Source organism: Emydura macquarii, unplaced genomic scaffold (assembly GCF_026122565.2).
Source record: "Emydura macquarii macquarii isolate MOO-44397 ecotype Brisbane River unplaced genomic scaffold, CSIRO-AGI_Emac_v2 contig_2473, whole genome shotgun sequence".
Lineage (NCBI taxonomy): Eukaryota > Metazoa > Chordata > Testudines > Chelidae > Emydura > Emydura macquarii.
The window spans coordinates 2,905,363-2,927,034 of NW_027132610.1; the positions used below are offsets into that span (position 1 = coordinate 2,905,363).

General features: G+C 45.4%; 1 protein-coding gene across 1 annotated transcript in view; it reads left to right on the forward strand.

The window, feature by feature from the left end:
• Positions 1 to 21,672, forward strand: part of RNF17 (ring finger protein 17) — a 231,571-nt gene that overhangs the window by 95,713 nt on the left and 114,186 nt on the right. The window contains exons 22-26 of the mRNA XM_067562728.1: positions 5,707 to 5,827; positions 12,193 to 12,313; positions 16,822 to 17,049; positions 18,783 to 18,933; positions 20,326 to 20,444. Coding sequence (XP_067418829.1) covers positions 5,707 to 5,827; positions 12,193 to 12,313; positions 16,822 to 17,049; positions 18,783 to 18,933; positions 20,326 to 20,444 — 740 coding nt within the window. The remainder of the gene's footprint in view (positions 1 to 5,706; positions 5,828 to 12,192; positions 12,314 to 16,821; positions 17,050 to 18,782; positions 18,934 to 20,325; positions 20,445 to 21,672) is intronic.

A 21,672-nucleotide genomic window follows, 5' to 3' on the forward strand; every position in this document is an offset into this window, starting at 1 on the left:
CTGAAGGGTTTTGTCCTATTTTTTTCCATTGCAGAAAGAACTAAGAGCACAGCTATATCAGCCCAAAGGCTGTCCGAATGGGTCTCGAACTGCATTAAATAGTGCTATGAAATCTGTAATATGACCCCTCTCTACTCAATCCATATGCATTTCATGTGATCAATCTCCTCATCTGTTGCCTTCCTTAAAGATGTCTTAAAGAGCTCTATAGAGCGGTGCATGGGCATCAGTCCATACTTTCTCAAAACACTATGCAATTACTGGGGACTCAGACTCTGATGCCATCATTGGCTCCACAGTACTATCAACGGTGACTAATCTGACTCTGAAGTTCCAGCCTTCCTAAAGGGTTACTGCTCGGTAGTCACCTACAGTGGAGCACGCATAGGAACGCTATTCGAAGAAGTTACTCATCCTGTGCAGTAACTGTTTCTTCTTCGAGTGCTTGCTCGTGTCAGTTCCAAGTACGTGTGTGCGTGCCACGTGCACGGTTTGCCAGAAAGCTTTTGCCCTAGAGACACCCGTAGGGTTGGCTGTGGAGCTCCCTGGAGTCGCGCCTCCATGGTGCCCTACATAGGACTCTGCTGACCCTCCACCTCTTCAGTTCCTTCTTACCGCCCGTGACGGTCGCTGGAACAGCAAATCTTCCCCTTATCTCATCCTTTGTTTAAGTATCTGTAAATAGTTCAAGTAGTAGTTAATATAATATAGTAATTAGTAAAGTATTAGGATAGAGTACCCCACTTATCAGGTAGTCTCCCTTTCCCCCTATCCCCGCCTGGGGACAGGGCAGGCCTGACTTCAAGTCTTGTGGGTCCTACAAGAAGTCTATGCCCAGAGACGACCCACACTTTTCCTGCTTCAGATGTTTAGGGGAGTCTCACCTATGGGATCGCTGTACCATCTGCAGAAGCTTCCACCCCAGGGACCCAGAAAGAGCGAAGCCAGAGACTTCAAGTTTCTACTTATGGAGTCCACCTTTCACCCTGTGGACAGCTCCGCGGAGCAGAGGCCTTTGGCTTCAGTAAGGAGTGCGTCAGCATCGGTCAGGGAGGTGCCCCCTAGAAAGGACTCCATACCGAAGGAGCCTCAGCACCGGCATGCTTCCCTGGCACCGAAGAGCATGTCACCGACACAATACCAGCACCGCTCCCACTCCCTGGTGTTGCATAAGAAGAAGGCGGACAGAGGGTGCTTGCCGATACTGAAGCTCTCGACACGCCGGGAGGACAGTAAAGTGCGTCCTGCATTGGACCACTTAAGCCCTGAGTCTGCGCACACAGCGCTGTTGACTTCAGCCACGGTGAGGGGTTCATTGAGTCTGGGCCCTATGGCCTCCCCATTCGGGGGATACACAGGAAGAGGAGTTGCAACTCCCCTCCACGCCAGAGGCCTGTGAGGCGGCAAAGGAGCTGATAGAGGATACAGCTCTGACACCTCCATCTTGCTGGGACCAGGCGCAAATGCCGGCACCAAAGAGGCCTACGGTGCCCTCTCAGGGCAAGCCAGCTATGATGGCTAGGTCCCTCTCTCTACAGCACTGTTCCCTGGCACTGTCTGGTACCACACGTCCATGGTCTCCACGGAGTGGGTGATTCTCTTCAGACTCAGAAGCGGAGTCTGTTTCATCCCAACAGGACTAGCACCATGGCAGGCAGCAAAGGGTGGAGGCAGCCCAATCCCTTGCAATGCCATGTGCCCTTCAGTGGCAGGTGCCCTTGCAGTGGCCGTTCTGGACGCCATGGGCGTTCCACCAGGCCCACGGGTCCCAGACAGGCAGACCGCTCTCCTTCATGTCATCTGAAGGGTGGAGTAGGAGACCTTCGCACTCCGCCGGAAGCATGCAGCACGGCACCAAGGGAGGGCTCTGTTCCCAGCACCATGGCGGATGTTCCCTGCGACTCTGGCTCAGAAGAGGAGGAGGTGATGGCACCGCGTGACCCTTCCGGTGCCGAGGGGCAGGATGGGTTAGCACCAACCACTAGAATATCCTCCTCTTCATCTCCGGATGAGGCTGTAGCAGGAGCTACACCAGCATCAATGCCGGACAATACCAGAGCACACCAGGAGCTACTCCATAGGATAGCTTGGCGTATGGGTCTACAGACGGAGGTGGTGTCAGAGTGTTGACCTCTGACCTCTCTCACCCAGAGGGTCCTGGAAAAGATCAGGCAGGAGAGGGCCTTGGTGATCCTAATGGCTCCGCCAGCACTGGTTCACCACGCTCCTCAACCTTTCAGTGGCCACACCGATCACTCTACCTTTGCTCCCAGACCTGATCACCCAGGAACATGGCATGTTGTGACACCCCAATCTCAAGTCACTACACCTCATGGTATAGAAGCTCCGTCGCTGAACACCACGGAGCTAGCATGTTTGGAGCAAGTTAGGGAGGTCCTCCTCAGCAGTAGAAAACCCTCTACAGGGGCTACTTATCTAGCAAAGTGGAAATGGTTTTCAATTTGGGCAGCTCAAAAGGGTAGTCAATCCACAATGGGTGTCAATTCCATCAATTTTGGACTATTTACTGCACCTTAAGCAACAGGGCCTCTTTGAGTCATCAATTAAGTCCATCCCGGGGAATCCGGTTGCTCGGTGTTCGTTACCCTCTTGGCTGTGCAGTCCCTGAAAGAGCTGAACAGACTGTGCCCACTGACATGATCATCAGTGGCCCAATGGGATCTCATCTTGTCCTCTCAAGGCTGATGGGACCTCCATTTGAGCCTCTAGCAACCTGCTCACTCCTTTACCTGTCCTGGAAGGTGGCCTTTCTCATAGCCATAACCTCATCCAGGAGGGTATCCTTTCTCATAGCCATAACCTCATCCAGGAGGGTATCCGAGCTTAAAGTACTTGCATCAGAACCACCCTATATGACTTTCTTCAAAGATAAGATCCATCTCTGCCCTCATCCAGCTTTTCAACCGAAGATCATCACTCATTTCCACACAAACCAGGACATTTTTCTCCCAGTTTTCTTTCCAAAGCCGCACACTACTAGCAGGGAGCGGAGGCTGCACTTTAGATATTATGAGGGCCTTAACCTTCTACATTGAGAGGACCAAGCCATACAGGAAGACGACCCAGCTATTCGTAGCAGTAGCAGACAGAATGAAGGGCCTACCAATGTCTTCCCAGAGTATTTCATCTTGGATCGCTTCTTGTATTAAGGCATGTTTACACCTGGCACAGGTCCCCGCACCACCGATAATGGCCCATTCCATGAGAGCTCAAGCATCCTCCGCAGCATTCCTGGCATAAGTGCCGATTCAAGATATCTGTAGGGCAGCGACGTGGCCATCAGTTCACACCTTCATAACCCACTATGCTATTACGTAACATGCCAGAGATGATGCTGTGTTTGATAGAGTAGTACTGCAATCTGCAAGTCTTTGAGCTCCGATACCTCCTCTTATAGTCTGGTTTGGGCATCATCTACTTGGAATTGACATGAGCAACAACTCGAAGAAGAAAAAACGGTTACTGGCCTTCTGTAACTTTTGTTCTTCGAGATCTGTTGTTCATGTCTATTCCAAGATCCACCCACCACCCGCTCTGTCAGAGCCAGCTGGCAAGAAGGAACTAAAGAGGTGGAGGGTTGTCAGAGCCCTATATAGAGCGCCATAGAGGTGTAACTCCAGGGGACTCCACAGTTGACCCTATGGGTACCACTAGGGGAAAACTTCCCGGCGAACTGTGCACATGGCTGGCGCACGTGCACACACACACCAGACACACTTGGAATGGACATGAACAACACATCTCGAAGAACAACAGTTACAGGAGGTTAGTAACCATTTTTTCTTTGAGATGTATGTCCCTATGAATGCTCCACTGCCTGCCTTCCTCCCCTCTAGTTTGGAGTTCCTGTTATGACTCTGCGGTAGAGAAGGAATGGAGGATGCGTGTGCTGACTTGCCTCACGGCGCAGCATGAGGAGAGACAGCGCATGTAGGAACCCAACAGACACTGATACCAAAGTTCTCCGATCAGCAGCCCAGGGATGCAGACACACCTACAGTGGAGCACTCTCAATGACATACATTTTGAAAAAGCATTGTTACTGCACAAGGTGATTAACTTCTTCTGACTCTGAGAGGCACAATTTGGTCCTGGATATCCTCTTGCAACCCCTTTATCTAGCACAGATTTCTTTGTTCTCCATGCCAGCTTAGCGGGGTTTGGGGTTGTTGCAATATTTGAGGTCTAAGGGGCCTACCCTAATTGTGAGCTTAATTGTTGGAAAGTTGCTGGAAGTTCATTATAATGTTACAATGACTGTTAATAGAAAAAGGTACACACAAAAAACCAGACTGGATTAGTATATACGAAAGGGGGCTACTGGTATAACTAAAGGACTGTGGAGGCAAGAGGAGAATGGAATCAGAAATTGATGGACTAAAATTGGTATGTCTGAAATGTAGGCTTAATTGGTGAACAAAAAAATGAGGTGATGACTTATTTTGCCCATCACCCCCTTTGGAATCCTTAAAAAGAGAGGTTTTGGGGATCAAAACAGTGCAATTAACTCCTGGCGATTCCCTCAGGAAAGGCCAACGGTCTCTGCTTCACTGCAGATACTCCCTTTCATTGGTAAGCCTCAATCAGTGTGACACTCAGAGCTCAATGGATCAGTGGGAAACTTGACCATACTGCTGTACTTGTGAGGACCCTAGAGTGATATTTGAGATATCCTGCTCTGTCTTCCCTTTCCTTGTGTTTCTTTCCCCACTATCTTTCATCTGTCCTCTCTCTGCTTTTGACCTGATCCTGAGACCAGCTATGCCTGCATGACAAGATGAGACTTGTCAGACTAGCCAATTGTGCCCACAACTGGTGAGAGACAGAGAGAGAGAGGTGGGGATCTGCCCGGGCTAGTTAGGTGACATCCCAGACCAGAGGAGTGAGCTTGTAGTCCAGAGGCAACAGCTGTCATGGCCAGCCTTCCAGTTCCAGATGCCTGTCCATGACTGACTGCCTTGTATCTTGAGAATGTCAGCAAAAAGCTGTTCCTTCACCAACTTTACTATTGTATCTCTTCTTTCCTCTCCTTCTCTCCTCCCCTCCCCACTCACACCTTGTCTTGTCCAAAACTGGAAAAGTAAACACCAACTCACAAGATTAATTCAGCAACAGAACTACCCTTCCCCCCCCCACTAAGAAGGATTGCTTAACAAAATAAGAGAGATGAACGATATAGTCTCTCTGAAAAAGAGACTTTGATAAATTTTGATTGATTGGTTTTAATAATTATTCAATTTCAAAATTCCTTGTTTTGTTTTGATTCTTTTTCTTTTGTGTATCCTATTTGATATGTTTCCAAACTTTCCAAGCTTTGGCATGAATTTTCTAGCATGTTTGCTGTAGGACTAAACAGGCCAACGTCTCTGTACTCAAAAATCTGAATGTATTAATGTTTTGCCATGACCCGGTCACTGCTCTGTTTGACTCAGTAAGCCCACTAATTCCATTGAAATCAACACAACAAGGTGAAGGTTGTGCCCATTTTTTACCCACTTGCGTACAATGAGGAGTGCTTACCTTCCTGTGGCAGCCTTTATCCTTGCACTGAAACCCATGGTGTGTGTAGCCCACACTGGGCAGTAAGGGGGTTCCCTATGCCATCCTGCTGTGCTGCATGACAGAGATTTGGCCGTAAATGGATACTGTAGATATGTGACAGCGGTTATCTGATTTGTTACTTAGGCTATCAGGAGCACACTGGCTCATATTGAACCCTTTAAAGGAGCAAATGAATGGAGTAGAGAAGCAAAGCAAAGATTTGAAGAAATGACTCAAGATAAATTTATGCTGTGCTTAGTCATTAGTAAGTTCTCAATGTGTCTGTTACATAATAAATAATTATAAATAATAAAAGTGTGCATATTCAGATGATTACATTTCAAATAAAGTAAATTAAATTAGATAAATCCACTATGTTATGATTACTCCTACTCAAGCTTGCTAGAGCTGCCCTTTTACTTAGGGAAATTCATATTTTTAGCAAATAGCATAATTGGCTGAGAGTTTCTAAATGTAAAGTAATTGGGAGGAAAGTTTATAGACTTAAGCCAGATTACAACACTATGCCTTCAGTTACCTGTGGATAATGTGAGTATTAAATGGTGTAAATACTCTGGTTGCATTAATGGGTAGGGCTTGATTTCAGAGGTGTTTAGTGTTCATGGCTTCCACTAAACACAGTAGAAGTTTTGGATGATCAGCTCCTCTGAAACAGGCCAATAATATGTGCTGCTGAATTTCAAATCACATCTGATCATCAAGTACTTGCTCATGTCCATTCCCTATTAGGTGTGCGTGCGCCATGTGCACTGGTGCCAAAGATTTTTCCCTCAGTGGTATCTGTAGGGCCAGCTCTAGTACCCTCTGGGGTTGCACACATATGCGCTGGTATAAGGGGCGCCGCTGGCCCCACGCACTCTCAGTTCCTTCTTACCATCTGTGACAGTTGCTGGAATGACTCTCTTGCTCTTGCAAGACTTCTCCAGTGGTTTTCGAACTCTGTTGTGTATATATAGTTTTTATAGTTAGATAAGTTAGTTATTGTAGATGGTGATCCCATCCAGGGATGCTGTCCCAGGGATGGGGCATGCCCTGATTCCCGGGCTTCAAGCCATGTGCTACCTGCAACAAATCCATGCCAATGAGCAACCTGCATTCGAGCTGCTTAAAGTACCTTGGGGAAGTTCACGTTAGAGATAAGTGCAAGATTTGTAAGGGCTTCCGGCTGTGCACAGAAAAGGACAGGGATAATCATTTGAAGGCCCTGCTAATGGATGTGGCACTTAGACCGTACTTGGAGCCATGCTGCTCCAGTTCGGCACTTAAACATGTCAGCATCCATGCAGAGTGCTGCTCCGGCACAGTGCTCTTCATGGCACCATCTCGAGTGCTGAGGAAGAAGCGCATGAAACAGCACACTGAAAGAGGGCGCTCTCTGTCACCAAGGAAGGATAAGAGGGAAATGGCTGACGAGCTGAGAGCTGTGCCGAGCCACTTGTCATCCCCAGAGCCATGGTCGGCAGCAGCAACTCCACCCAGGGCACTAAGCCCAGTGCAGGACCCACCGCCAACTCCTGCGAGTGGTCAGGGCACTCTGCACCTGCGAGCCCTCTCAACGCTGGAGCCATTCCAAGCAGCAAAGGACTGATGTCCCTCCCTGTACTGTCTACGCCCTGAGACCCCTTACCAGCCAGGGTCACCAGGGACAGAAGAGTACAAGGATCGCTGGCCTCTTCCATGGTGTTGGCAGTAGCAGTGCCTTCCAGACAGAAGCTCTCCATGGCCTGCCACAATGGTCTCCAACGTGATGCCAGTCTCCAGCTCCTCGGCACTGCTCTCCAGCTCCTAAGCACAGCTGCCAGGTAGCAGTGGGAGGGGCTACACCATGGTCTCTGAGGGAGGAGTCCTCGTTGGAGTCCAAAGAGGAATCCATCCCCCTGTCGACAAGACACTGGCATCCTGCCTGTACACCGGACTTCGGTGCCAGACCGACCACCAGCGCATGGCCACCGGAACAGTGACCAATTCAATGGTGTTACTGGAACTTATGTGGGTTCCCCCTCATACTAGGACCTCATTCAGTCTGATAATTCTCAATTGTATCCGAGAGGCGAGATGCAGCGTAGTCCTGGTTGGTACCGGACCCCAATTTGGGCTCAGGCCCTCATACCGAACCTCCAGCAGGGGCTCTAGCATGGATACCCAGTAGGGAAGGAAGAATCAGCCCCTTTCCTGATAATAGCCCCTTCATCATTCTTCCCAGATGATGCGGTTGCGGGTCTGGCTAATCTGCTGCCACCAGATGACTTCAGGGTCTACCAAGAGCTCCTTAAGCGGTTTGCCACGAACTTGGGGTTGGAAGCCGAGGAGCTTAAGGAGCCCATAGACAGCCTATTTGGCATTTCGGGTGCAGCGGCTCCCACCATAGTGTCCTTGCCAGTTTGTGAGTGGGTGTTAAAGCTGGTTAGATTGCCGTGGCAGACCCTGTCTTCTTTACCCCAAATGTCAAAGAGGGAAGAGAAGTATTACATCACAGCAAAAAGCTTTTTAATAGGTGTACTTGCCCCTCCACCCCACCCCGGGGCCTTGGTGGTTTCAGCCAGGATAGATGAGCACCACTCCAAAAAACAAAGATTCCAAGCAGCTGGGTTTGTTCAGAAGGAAAGTTTATTCAATGGCCAGCCTGAAACTCCATATCTCCAACGAGCAGGCTTTACTGGGGAGATACAACTTTAACATCTGGGATGCAATGCCCAAGTTGAAGGACTCCCTGCCTCAGGAGACAAGGGAGGAATACTTGGCTATCCTGGAGGGCAAGTCGGTGGCCAGGGCCTTCCTTCAGGCAGTCTTGGATGTGGCTAACTCGGTGGCCAGAACAATGGCATTGGCTGTCTCCATGAGGTGGTGTTCGTGGTTCCAGTTGTCAGCCCTCTCACATGAGGTCCAGCAGTCAGTGCAGGTCCTTCCCTTCAAAGGAGCCTCTGTTATCAGAACAGACAGATGCCAAGCTGCATGGCCTCAAAGATTCTAGGACCATGCTGTGCTTTCTGGGCCTGTATACACCCTTGGCTTCCAGGAAGCATTTTAGGCCACAGCAGCCTCCTAGGTTTTTGGGGCCACTCAGGCAAGAACCCTCTTAAAAGAAAGAGAGAGGGTTACAAGCCCTGTCAGGCCCAGCCTTCCACCTTAGCATCCCAGTTAGGATCAAGCTAGGACCCTGACGGAAACAGACAGGCCCTTTGAAGGCATGCCCAAGGATGACCTACCAGCCTCAGTCGAGAATCCATCCTCCCTTTGGTTTTGGATTACCTTTTGCCCTTCCACACTGTTTGGTCATCAATAACATCAGACCGTTGGGTACTCAGTACTGTAGCAATGGGGTACACCCTTTGGTTTGTGTCTGTCCCTCCCTCCCTGTCCCCTTTCAGGGATCCTTCTGAAAAGCAACAGTAGAAGCTGTAGACGAAGTTCCCCAAAGCTTGAGAGAGAAAGGGTTCTACTCCTGTTACTTTCTAATCCCAGAAGCCAAAAGGAGCTTACGGTCCATTCTGAACCTGCGTCGCCTCAACAAATATCTCAGAAAGTTGAGGTTTCACATGGTCTCTCTGGTCTTCATCATCCCTTCTTTGGATCCAGAAGACTGGTTCATTGCCCTTGATTTAAAGGATGCATATTTCCACAAGTCTGTTTTCCGTGGACACAAGAGATTCCTCAGATTTGTGGTGGGCCAATGCCACTACCAATTTACTGCACTTCCCATTGGTCTGTTAGCAGCCCCACAAGTTTTCACAAAGTGTATTGCTGTAGTGGCAGTTTACCTCAGACATTGAGGCATACAGGTTTACCCATACCTCGACAATTGGCTCATCAAAGGCCACTCAAGAGCACAGGTCCAGCTCAGCATCAACATAGTATGAGCCACCTTTCAGGGATTTGGTCATTTGATAAACCAACAGAAATCAACATTGATCTGAGTGCAGAGAATAGAATTTATCGGGGCAGTGGTCAATTCCACTTAGGCCAAGGCCTACCAACATGAGGCCAGGTTCCAGATTATGTCGGATCTAATTGCCCAGGTCACAGCTCACTCACTTATGACTGCCCAGGTGTACCTCAAGATGTAGGGGCACATGGTAGAATGTATCTACGTGGTGCAATACGTGAGGCTGCGCCTCAAGCCCTGCAGTTGTGACTAGTGTCAGTCTACTCTTTGGGCAGACAACATTTGAACACAGTCCTTACAATTCCACTGCCAGTTTTAGCCTCTCTGAAGTGGTGGTGAGATCTGTGTTCCATGACAGAAGGGGATACCTTTCATGGCCTCGCAGCTGACTGTAACCTTGGTACTGGACATGTCAGATCTTGAGGCCTCACATCTCCTGGGAGAACGGAATATGTTGGCGGATCACCTCAGCAGGTCCTTTTCCTCTTGCCATGAATGGTCTCTTCACCCAGAAGTCATCTGTGCTATCTTCCAGAGGTGGGGAACTCCCCAGATGGACTTGTTCGCCACCAGACAGAACAGAAAATGCTTTCGATTCTGCTCAATGTACGGGCTCAGCAAGGGCTCTCTCTCTCCAGTGCCTTTCTACTGTTGTGGTCAGACGATCAGCTGTACGCTTTCTCACTGATCCCTTGGTTCACAGTGTCCTCCTGAAGATCAAGAGGGACAAGGCGAGAGTCGTCATGACAGCCCCAGCATGGCCTCACCAATATTGGTTCAGCATGCTGCTAGATCTAGTAGTGACAGCCCCATGAGTGCTCCAACTCTGTCTAGATTTGATCGTGCAAGACCAGGGCCAGCAGCTCTATCTGAACCTCACCTCCTGGCATCTGACAGCATGGCTGTTGCATGGCTAAACCCCAAGGAGCAGGCCTTCTCCAAGGAGGTCCAGCAGATCTTGCTGGATAGCAGGAAACCCTCTACCAGTGTTGCCTACCTGGCTAAGTGGAAGTGTTTCATTTGCTGGGCGACTGAACGAGATCTTTCTCCATCTCAGTCTTCCCTGCAATCCATCTTGAACTATCTGCTCCATCTGAAGCATCAGGGTCTGGCTCTGTCATCAGTCAAGGTTAACTTGGCAGCCATCTCGGCCTTCCAACCTCTGGTTCAGGGCAAATCAGTCTTCTCCCATGAGATGACAGTCTGGTTCCCCAAGGGCTTAGGCTTTACCAACAGGTCTGCAATCTGATTCCCTCTTGGGATCTGAACCTGGTCCTGTTAAGGCTTACGGGGGACCCGCTCTTCGAGGCTCTGGCATCTTGTCCTCTACTGCTCCTTTTGTGGAAGATTGCCTTCCTTGTGGCAGTTACTTTAGCCAGAAGAGTCTCTGAAATCAAAGTCCTTACTTCAGAACCTCCTTTTACAGTATTCTTCAAAGACAAGGTCCAGCTGCGCCCTCACCTGGCCATCTTGCCAAAGGTGGTGTTGCAGTTCCATAACAATGAGGATATTTTCCAGCCTGTCTTTTTTCCAAAGTCTCTCAGCACTGATGAGGAAAGGCTATTGCATTTTTAGATGTTAGACAAGCCCTGAGCTATATTGAAAGGACTAAACCCTTCCATAGGTCTACGCAACTTTTCATTGCTCTGGCGGACAGGATGAAAGGTCTACCAATGTCATCCCAAAGGATCTCGTTCTGGATCACTGCCTGCATCCAGGCTTCTTACAAGCAGGCAAAGATCCCGCCTCCAGTCATGATAGCTCACTCTACGAGACCACAGGTGTCGTCAGCAGCATTCCTTGCACAGATACCAATCCAGGATATCGGCAGGGCTGAGACATGGTCAATCCATACCTTTGCATCCCCCTATGCCATCACTCAACAGGCCCATGATGAAGCCAGTTTTGGAAGAGCTGTGTTTGCAATCAGCACATCCATGAACACCTAGCCCACCTCCACAGGCAGCTTGTGTAACATGGAATGGACATGGACAAGCACTCGAATTAAAAACTATTAAACCTTTTATAACTGTTGTTCTTCAAGATGTATTGCTCGTGTCCATTTCATGACCCACCATCCTTCTTCTCTGTCAGAGTTGCCCGCAAGAAGGAACTGAGAAGGCGGAGGCCCTTATACCGGCACATGTGCGTGTGACATAGGAGGCGCTAGAGCTAGTTCTGTGGATACCACTGAGGGAAAAATCTCCAGCACCAGCGCACATGGCATGCAGGCACCTAACTTGGAATGGACATGAACAACACATCTCTAAGAACAACAGTTATGAAAGGTTTAGTGTCTGTTTTTTCAGTGGGATTTTTCCCATTATTGTTCTTTGTTAAAGTATAACTTCTTATTTATATGAGATGGGAACTTTTATATAAGTCACTACAGTCAATACAGAAAAATAATTTGAAAACTGCCTAATAAATGAAACTTTGAGCAATAGTTGACTGGCTATAATGCTGTTGAGGTGTGGAAGCCACCAAAAATATAACCTTACTGTATATGTGTATAAAGTTGGGACTCTCTAAAGAATTAGCGTTAAAACTGAATGTGGTTTTTATTTTACAGACCAGACCTTGGTAAATTTAAGGTTTTTTTTTTTTTCTGTTCTGCCTGCCTCTATCCACCTGTATTCCCTCTCTCACCATCCAGACACATTTTCTCAGTGTTGTCATTAATGGATACTTTTTAACTTAAGGTTTCTCTCTCTATATTTTTGGAGGTATATCGCAAGATAACGTGCTATCGGTTGAACTCTTTGACTTCCCAGAGGTGCTTGGAAAGAGATCCTCTAGTGTGAACAGCCAGCTAGTTAAAGAAGAGCTAGCATCTTATGTGATAGGGCAAGTATTCTGTTTATAACCTACTGTAGTGACGGGGGTGGGTGGGAGAGAATTGGAGTAGTCTGAGTCTGGATTTTCCAACCGAGATTGAAGACACTGTCCATATGTTGTTAAAACACTGTTAAGCAAAAATGCAACAGCTGGGGATTTATACTTTTTGATGAGTGTTTTTTAGTTGTCTTTAACTAGGTGAAAAATAGTCAGTTAAGGTATTAGAGGTAAAAGTAAACTATATTCGTAGAATCATAAAATACTAGAGTTGGAAGGGACCTCAGGAGGTCATCTAGTCCAACCCCCTGCTCAAAGCAGGACTGAACTCAGCTAAATCATCCCAGCCAGAGCTTTGTCAAGCTGCAGCTTAAAAACCTCTAAAGATGGAGATTCCACCACCTCCCTAGGTAACCCATTCCAGTGCTTTACCACCCTCCTAGTGGAAAACGTTTTTCCTAATATCCAACCTAGACCTCCCCCACTGCAACTTGAGACCATTGTTCCTTGTTCTGTCATCTACTACCATTGAGAACAGCCTAGGTCCATCCTCCCTGGAACCCCCTTTCACGTAGTTAAAGGCTGCGATTAAATCCCCCCTCATTCTTCTCTTTTGCAGACTAAACAAGCCTAGTTCCCTCAGCCTCTCCTCATAAGTCTTGTGCTCCAGCCCCCTAATCATTTTTGTTGCCCTCCGCTGGACTCTCTCCAACTTGTCCACATCCTTTTTGTAGTGGGGGGCCCAAAACTGGACACAATACTCTGAATGTGGCCTCACCAATGCCGAATAGAGGGGCATAATCACTTCCTGTGATCTGCTGGCAATGCTCCTATTAATGCAGCCCAGTATGTTGTTAGCCTTCTTGACAACCAGGGCACACTGCTGACTCATATCCAGCTTCTTATCCGCTGTAACCCCCAGGTTACAGAACTGCTGCCTAGCTTGTCAGTCCCCAGTCTAACTGTGCATGGGATTTTTCCGTCCTAAGTGCAGGACTCTGCACTTGTCTTTGTTGAACCTCATCAGATTTCTTTCGGCCCAATCCTCCAATTTGTCTTGGTCGCTCTGTATCCTATCCCTACCTTCCAGGGTATCTACCACTCCCCCCAGCTTCTGTCATCTGCAAACTTGCTGAGGGTGCAAACTACCCCATCCTCAAGATCATTAATGAAGATGTTGAACAAAACCAGCCCCAAGACCAACCGCTGGGGCACTCCGTTTGTGACTGGCTGATAGCTAGACATTGAGCCATTGATCACTACCCGTTGAGCCCGATGATCTAGCCAGCTCTCTATCCATTTTATAGTCCATTCATCCAACCTATACTACTTTAACTTGCTGATGTTTCATCCTAGTATTAAAATGTTGTTAATTCAATTAGCATTTAAGTTTTTGAAAGTTTAAATACATTATCATAAAGGTTCCATTTTCCTGGTAAAAACATAAATGATTATATGAGAAAATTTTTGTGTTTATTGGCTAATAGATACAGATATTTTAATCACTTCCTGGGGAAGTGACTATATGGATTGTCACCAGTCAGGGCATAAGTGTATCTTTAGATCATATAGAGTAAACATTTTCTGTATATTGGCCAAAATTTGTCAATTTGTGTCTCTTAAGTTAGGCACCTGTATTGTCTTTATTTAACTTCAGACAACCAAATTAGATATTTTTAATTGACTTTTTTCTGCTGATGTAGTTCAGCAAATGGACATGCTCCCTGGAATTTGCTGTGAAGTTCCATATGAAATTGTAAGACTATTACTTACCAAAAAGAGAAATTTTAGATAGCAGTATGACCAATTTTTTCTTCACTCCTTTTCCATTTGAATGTTTCACTTGGTTTTGCCTTTTTTAGCTGGCATTGTTTTCCTAGCCTATATAAACTGTATTAACTGTAGCCTATTATTTATGCAGTTCATTTGTCATAATTTTTTTTAATTCTGTTTGGAATTTCCATTAGTGAAGATAAATGTATGTAATAAAGAAATGGATGTAATAAAAAACCAGTGGAGAATGATGCAAACTGACCACTAGATTTTCGAAAGTACACCCGAATGATAAAATACTGGCTACAGCAAGATAGCTGACCGAAGTTTGTTTCCTCTGTATCTAAAATTACATGTTGTAAGTTCATTCAGGTAGAATACCTTCCAAGAAACACAAAATTCTCTGAAGTAAGTAGAAAGATCGCTGGTGTTCATTTGCCTTGTTACTAGGAGGATTATTTATCTACTGGAAAGAAATAATTGTAACAATGTCCTCGGCTGACAATTCCTCCTGTGTTTTCCGTCAGTATTTCTCTGATGTGTTCTACCAAATTCTGAATGATTGTTTTCATTAGCTATATTGAAACTAATTTTTCTTTTGTTCCTCGTTTTATTGTATTTATTTTTTATACTTTTTTTTAAAACTGCTTTTAAAGGGTTTTTGTCCCTCTCCTCTCCCCCCCTGTTCTCCCCCCCCAAAAATCCAGTCAGATAATTTTATTTCTCTTAGCAATTTTTGATTCCTTCTTTTCTCGGGCATTCAGGTAGCTTTTTTAAAGAATGTCAGAGAATAAGCATCCTAATAGTATGTCTGCAGTACAGCTAGACACCTGCACCTGGCCTGTGCCAACAAGTGCAATCTTGTGGGATTCGGGCTGCGTGGCTGCTTTATTACAGTGTAGACTTCTGGGCTTGAGCTGGAGCCTGGCTCTAGGACCCTGTGAAGTGCATAGATCCTGCCAAGGTTATTTGGAAAACACCGGCCTCCATAACATCTACATGCAAGTGAACTGATAAATATTATGTGATCTCCAAGGATATAGAATTTTTTCACACCCTTCATCAAATGTCATACTAGTCATAGATGCTGTAAATGCATGTGGAAGACAGCACCATGTTAAATCTACCCCTTACAACAAAGACTGGAAAAGGCTTGATCTATTTGGAAGAAAAGCATGCTCCTCTGCAACTCTGCAGTTTCAGATTGTGAACTACCAGGCCCTAATGGCAAAATATGATCACACCAATTATGGGAAACTTAGTGCCCTTGACTACCTGCCAAATGAACAAAAAGAAGAATTCCAAGTCATCGTCAATGAGGATCAGCTGATAGCGAGGACATCACTACAGACCGCACTAGGTGCTGTAGATACTGCAGCCTGCTAGGTATCGATAGAGGTGGTGATAAAACGAGTGTCCTGGTTACGACTTTCAGGGCTACCAAAGTACAGACAACTGTTGAGGATCTCCCATTCAAGGGCTCTGAGCTGTTTGTCAACAAGATGGGTGGCTCACTTCACACATTGAAGGACTCAAGAGCCATGCTGTTCTCATTGGGAATCTACATTCTGGCACAAAAAAGAGAATTCAGTACACATTCATCACATCACAACCAGTCCAGTTCCTCCCTCCCCTCCCCCCCGTTGCATCACAATTTTCTTTAAAAACAGGGTCATACTGAGACCGCATCCAAAGTTCCTCCACAAAATAGCCTTGTTCTTCCATGTGAACAAGCTTATTCACCTTCCCATATTCTTCCCAAAGTGTCACTGTGACAAAGAGGCATTATTATATATACTTGATGTCAAGAGCTTTGGCATTTTATTTGGACAGAACAAAGGAATTTAGGAAATCTCCTAAACTGTTCCTCTCAACTGCAGACAGATCCAAGGGATCCGCAGTATCCATTGGAGTCCAAAGACGGTGCACGAGATAAGTTTCCACTTCTGGAGCATTCATTAAAAATGTCTCTGACAGAAATATGGAGGGCAGCAACTTGGGCATCTGCCATACTTTTGCAGAACATTGTTTTTATGCATGACTCAGCTTCCAATGCCATCTTCAGCTCCACAATATTAACATCCATAATAAACTCTCTACTCTAAAGCCCCAACCCTCCGGAGTACTGCTAGGTAGTCACCTATGGTGGAGCACCCATAGCGACACTACTCGAAGAAGAGAGTTACCTTATGCAGGAACTGTGTTTCTTTGAGATGGTGTGTCCCTATGGATGCTCCATGCACCCTCTTCCCCTCTACTTTGGAGTACTTATGAACGAGCTCTGTGATAGAGAAGAAACTGTGAGAGCAGCTTGTCTGCACAGCACTAGATCGCCTCAAGGCAGGGCATGAGAGAGGGAGAGCACAGTGCGGGCTGAACGGACGCTACTATCTAAAATCTCTGATCAGAGGTGCAGGGACGCACACACACCTACAGCGGCGTATCCAGGGGGGACACATCTTGAAGAAACATTGTTACTGCACCAAGTGAGTAACTGTTATCTATAAAACAATAGAAAAGAAAGCAAAAATAAGCAGAAGGGGTTACTATAACCCTACAGAGACACTGGAGGTGCTTGCTTGTTTTTGGGGAGTTGTTTTTGTTTTCTGAGGCCTTTCGCTTTAGCCTTTTCTGTGGCCTAAATTTTAGTAGCACACCCTAACACTGAACTAATATTAGGGTTGGGAGTGGAAGTAAAATTTGAACTATAAACTCAATCTCAAACTGTATTTTTAATTTTCATACAGATACACCAAAAGCAGTGCTACAGAACATGATGAAGTATGGGATACTTCTCTAGAAGAAATTTTTGAAACTGAAACATTAGATATTTTAAGCCCTAAAAACATAAAATCTCTACAGAATGAGGATTTAAGATCACTTTCTAACAAAGAACTACAAGTGCGAATCAGTCATGTGATATCCCCAAATAAGATCTTTGTACAATGGCTGTCATCAGAAAGTTTACTGAAAAGGTATTCTAAGAACTAATAAAATAGATGCATTTTATCAGTTAATATTTTTAAAGCCTTACAACTTGTGTTTTTAAAGTATCTTACCATTCTAATCAATTAAACAAATTACTGTATCAGCTACTATTTTGCAATGGAGCAGTACTCAATCTCTGGTTTTCAAAGCTGTTGCATTTTCTTTACTCCCCCCTCCAATAAACAGTATGGAAAGCAGTAGATTTGCACTATAATGTTTCGCTGAATAAATATGCAGTGAAACATCTTATAGAGTTGTGACAAGTTGCTCTACTCACTGCTGAATGGTGCTGCCTCCTGATGGTTCCAGGGACTAGCTCCATCAGGTTGATGCCCCTTCTAGTGGTTACACCATATCCATTTCTCAACTGCAGCCCCTCTCTCGCATGCGGTAACTGTCCCCTTTGTGACTCAGCCTTGTCACTATTGTGGTCCCTCCTTCAGGGGAGGGGGCAAGTGTATCAAAATTCCTGTTCTCCAGCAGTCTCAGGCAGTGTTCTGCTTCATTGCCTCACAATGCCACTCCTGCAGTGGCTGGCAGGGCAACCTGAGCCCTTCCTCTACTCTGGGTCTCAGCTCAGGGATCCTCTACACAGCAGCGAAGGTCTGTTCCCTGCACTTTGCTGCCTTTCCCTGAGCTGCTTCCATACCTCAAGCCCTTCCCCACTCCTTTTGGGTTTGCCAGTTTCTTTACTCCCTCCTCCCAGGGAGTAACTTCAGGCAACTCATCTCTGCAGCTGCTCAAACACCCCTCCCTTTTCCCAGTGAGTGACTGCAGATTCCTTCCCTGCAATACCCTCTGCTTCTCAGTTCCTGTCTTTTGTAGAAGCCCTGCCTGTACCTCACAGGTGAGTTTCTCTCTAATTAGCTGCCTCCAGTTTAATTAGCTGATTGGGCTCACCTGGATTAATTCAGCTCTTGCAGGGAGCATGCCTCATCACAAGTGCTTGATCTAACTCCCATTTCAAAATTGAGACTCCAGTTGACTTCAGTGTAAGAAGGTTTGGGGCTGGAGAAATTTAACATTAAGTCCAAAAAAGACATAGTGTCCCCCGCCCCAGTTCTTTCATTAATAATCTGACTAAAGTAGTATCAATAACAATCAGTGATATTTATTGTCCCTGTGCTATAATACATTTTTTTCAAGTATTCCACAGAACTATATGTATTGGGTTATATCTTTTACAAAGCTCAATAATTTCATCTAACTCAGACATCCCTCAACAAAAGACTTCAAAGCAACTGTGTAATATTAATGTGGCAAGCTGCCTTAGCCACTGACTGCTATATAAGATTTTTGTTGACTGTTGTAAAAAAATAGTTTAGCTACAAAGTAAGCCTTCTTGCATTAATCACTGTTTTCTGCCTCTTTCTGCCCATTCCCTTTTTTCTTGAATACGTGCCACCTGGATTCTCTCCAAATCTAGTCTTTCTCTATATTCTTTCTTGAAAATTAAAAGAAGGTGTAAGTGGGATGGCTTAGTAATACTGCTACATAAAAGGACTTCTGTGGTTATGAAAACAAAGTAACATTACTGCATACAAGTAGTTACTGCTGTATCAATACTGTGTACCTGCCAGAAAGTTACTGAAATATTATTGCGTATTTCAGCAGTAACTGAGTAAATACCTCCTAAAATCACTGGATAAGTTTTTAGTCTTGGGAGGAGTTGGTTCAGATATCATAGGTTGTTTTGTTTTGGGGTTTTTTTTTGTGTTAGTTTACAGGAAATGATGGCTGCTATCTATGAAAATTCCAAATTTGAGCAAGTGAAGTGGGAAAGTGATATGTACTGTGCTGTTCATATACGTGATCTGAACCAGTGGCAAAGAGGCAAAATCATCAGGGTTGTCTCTGAAACCTCTGTAGAGGTAAATATCTCATTAAGTTACATAAGACTTGATTAAATTAGTTTAAAATGTATCCCTTTCAGCTGTAGACATGCTTTGTTTTGTTCATTTTGTATCAGTATTTTCTAATTTATCATTATAATTTTGGGAAGAGTCCAGTTTTAATTACGTTGTACATTATTGCAAACAAAGTCTCATCAAAGTCTGAACAACTTTAGAAGTGGATTTGATAGTTTGGGAAGTGGGAGAGGACTGATTTTGTTGCACTCCAGTTATATTAATAGGAATCAGCCATGCAGTGAATAGGAAGAAAGGAAGTTGAGTTATTTTGTAATAGAGAGCTACTTACTATCATCTGCAAAGTAGGATAGTTACCGTGTGATCACCTCACTCCTGGCTTCTCTTAAATTCCATCAAGCCCTATCTTACTTTTCAGACCACACCCATTTTGCTTGCTGAGTGGAAGCTGAGTTGGGGCTCTGCATGGTTCTCTTGTCTCTTACCTCTACTCATAAAAATTTTGAGAAGTGGATATCTGTGACAAAGATCTCCTTTACCACCATAGTTGGATATGTTGACTTGTTTCATCACACTCATATCTCTTTAAGGGCTGGTCTATATTGAGTCATTAGGGGTGTAATTTGCTAACATATCTACACTAGGTAAAGCCCTAGTGTAGAGACAGTTATTCTGGCATAAAGGAGGCTGATACTCTGGTTGGGAAATGCCTGATACCAGAATAGTTGCATCTACACTGGGGTGGAGAGGTAGCCACTTTAACTATAGTATAGTTAAAGCGGCAAAACTTAAGTGTACACAATACCTAAGATAAGGCAGTGGAAAATGAGTACTGACCTTTGGCACTCTGATTACTGACACGCTTTATTACAGGAGTTGCCTGCATTCAATGGCCCAGGCCAGCCTCTTCAATGGGGAGGAAGGGAAACGGAATTATCCTTAAAAACTTGAGGACCAGTCCTGTCAGATCTTGCAGTATAACCTGGGCAGATTGGAACTCTCCTTGAGAATCAGGGTCTGGTATTTACAGTGGTTTGATGAATGGAGACTTACAGCATCTTTAGAAAATGAACATTTGGGGAAACCCAAGTCTAGTGCAGAACAAATTACATGCGATAGAACTAAAACATGTAAACAAAATATTTCTTAATCGGCACACCTCTTAGCTTACATGTACACCCCATCCTTATATTTAAAAATAGTTCATGTTCTCTTAAAACCATTATCTGGCTTTCCTTTCTGAACTTTGTTCACTTATTTAAACTCCTTGTTTATTTATATGTTTTTATCCGTATATATGGTATGTCGTTTATTTTAGAAGAGGATATATTCTGTTTATTGAGAGAGTGTCATCTTTTTTTCAGAACTTTTTGTTCAGATTTTTATCTTTCACAGGTAGTGTTGTACGATTGTGGTGCTAAAAAAATAGTGAACATCGTCTGTCTAAGAAAACTTGATGAAAAGCTGAAGACAATTAGGACACTAGTACTGGAGTGCTCCCTAGTAGATATAAGGTAATTTATTCCAAATATATTGGATTAACACTATAACATACATAGTAAGAAAGTGGCAGGGCAGTTGTAATTTTTAATGAAGAATTTTTAAAGTCAAGTCACATACAAGTAAAGCATAAACTGTGATGTGGATAGAAAGATTCTTTGTTTTGGAGTAAGTTACATACTGGAGGCAGGGGGAAGAGAAACTTTGTTTTCTTGGTTCCCCTGGCCCACTTCTTATCTCTACTTAAAGTTTGGTCTTCCTAGGCAGCTTGGTAACCAGATCTTTTGGAAATATGAGGGGGAGGAATTTTGGCTTTTCTTTCCTGGTCTATTGGTGGGGGACAGAAGAATTCTTCCCTCACTTAGGCTGTGGGAATTGGGAGAGAAGACCAAACATGCCTGTAGCACCCATTACCCAGGTGAGCATGCTATGCCACCTCTGGAGAGAAAAAGGAACCACCAGATACATCATAGCTAACGTGTCCTGTAATAATGAGGGAAAATCCAACCTTGCATTAACATAGCTGTATCTAACAAATTTCTGAAGTGCATTCCCTATAAAATATTACAAATTCTCTTTTTATATTTTTGAGATCATCTTAATCTACTTTAGTGTTCCTCTTTAAAATGTAACAATGCTTTTTGATCCTGAAGCAGGTAGTACTATTCTTCTTCGAGTGATTGCTCATGTCCATTCCACTATTGGTGAGTGCACACCTCCGTGCACGGTTCCCGGAACTTTTTTCCCCTTAGCAGCTCCCATGGGGCCAGCTCCGGCGCCCCCTGGAGCCCCGCACACATGCTGCGGTATATGGGGCGCTGCCGGCCCTATGCCACCTCAGTCCCTTCTTTCCGCCCGTGATGGTTGCTGGAACTAGCTTTGCTCTCACTGAGGCCCTACCACAGGGCCAGGCCGCAGACTTTACTACTATCATGGAGGAGGGACCACAGTGGCTAGGGCAGCGCGCCAGACGTCCAGTGACGCTGTTGACTCGGCAGGCAGGGCCATAGCCTCCGCCATCTCCATGAGAAGCTGCTCGTGGCTGCAATCCTCGGGCCTGTCCCAGGAGGTGCAGCAATCGATTCAGGACTTCCCCTTTGATGGGTTGGCCCTATTCTCCAACCAGACCAATGGAAGCTACAGGGTCTGAAGGACTCCAGCGCCACGCTTCGCTTCCTAGGCCTGTAAACACCCCAGGCTTCCAGGCATCAGTCACGGCCCCAGGAGCAGCTGCAGGCAAGG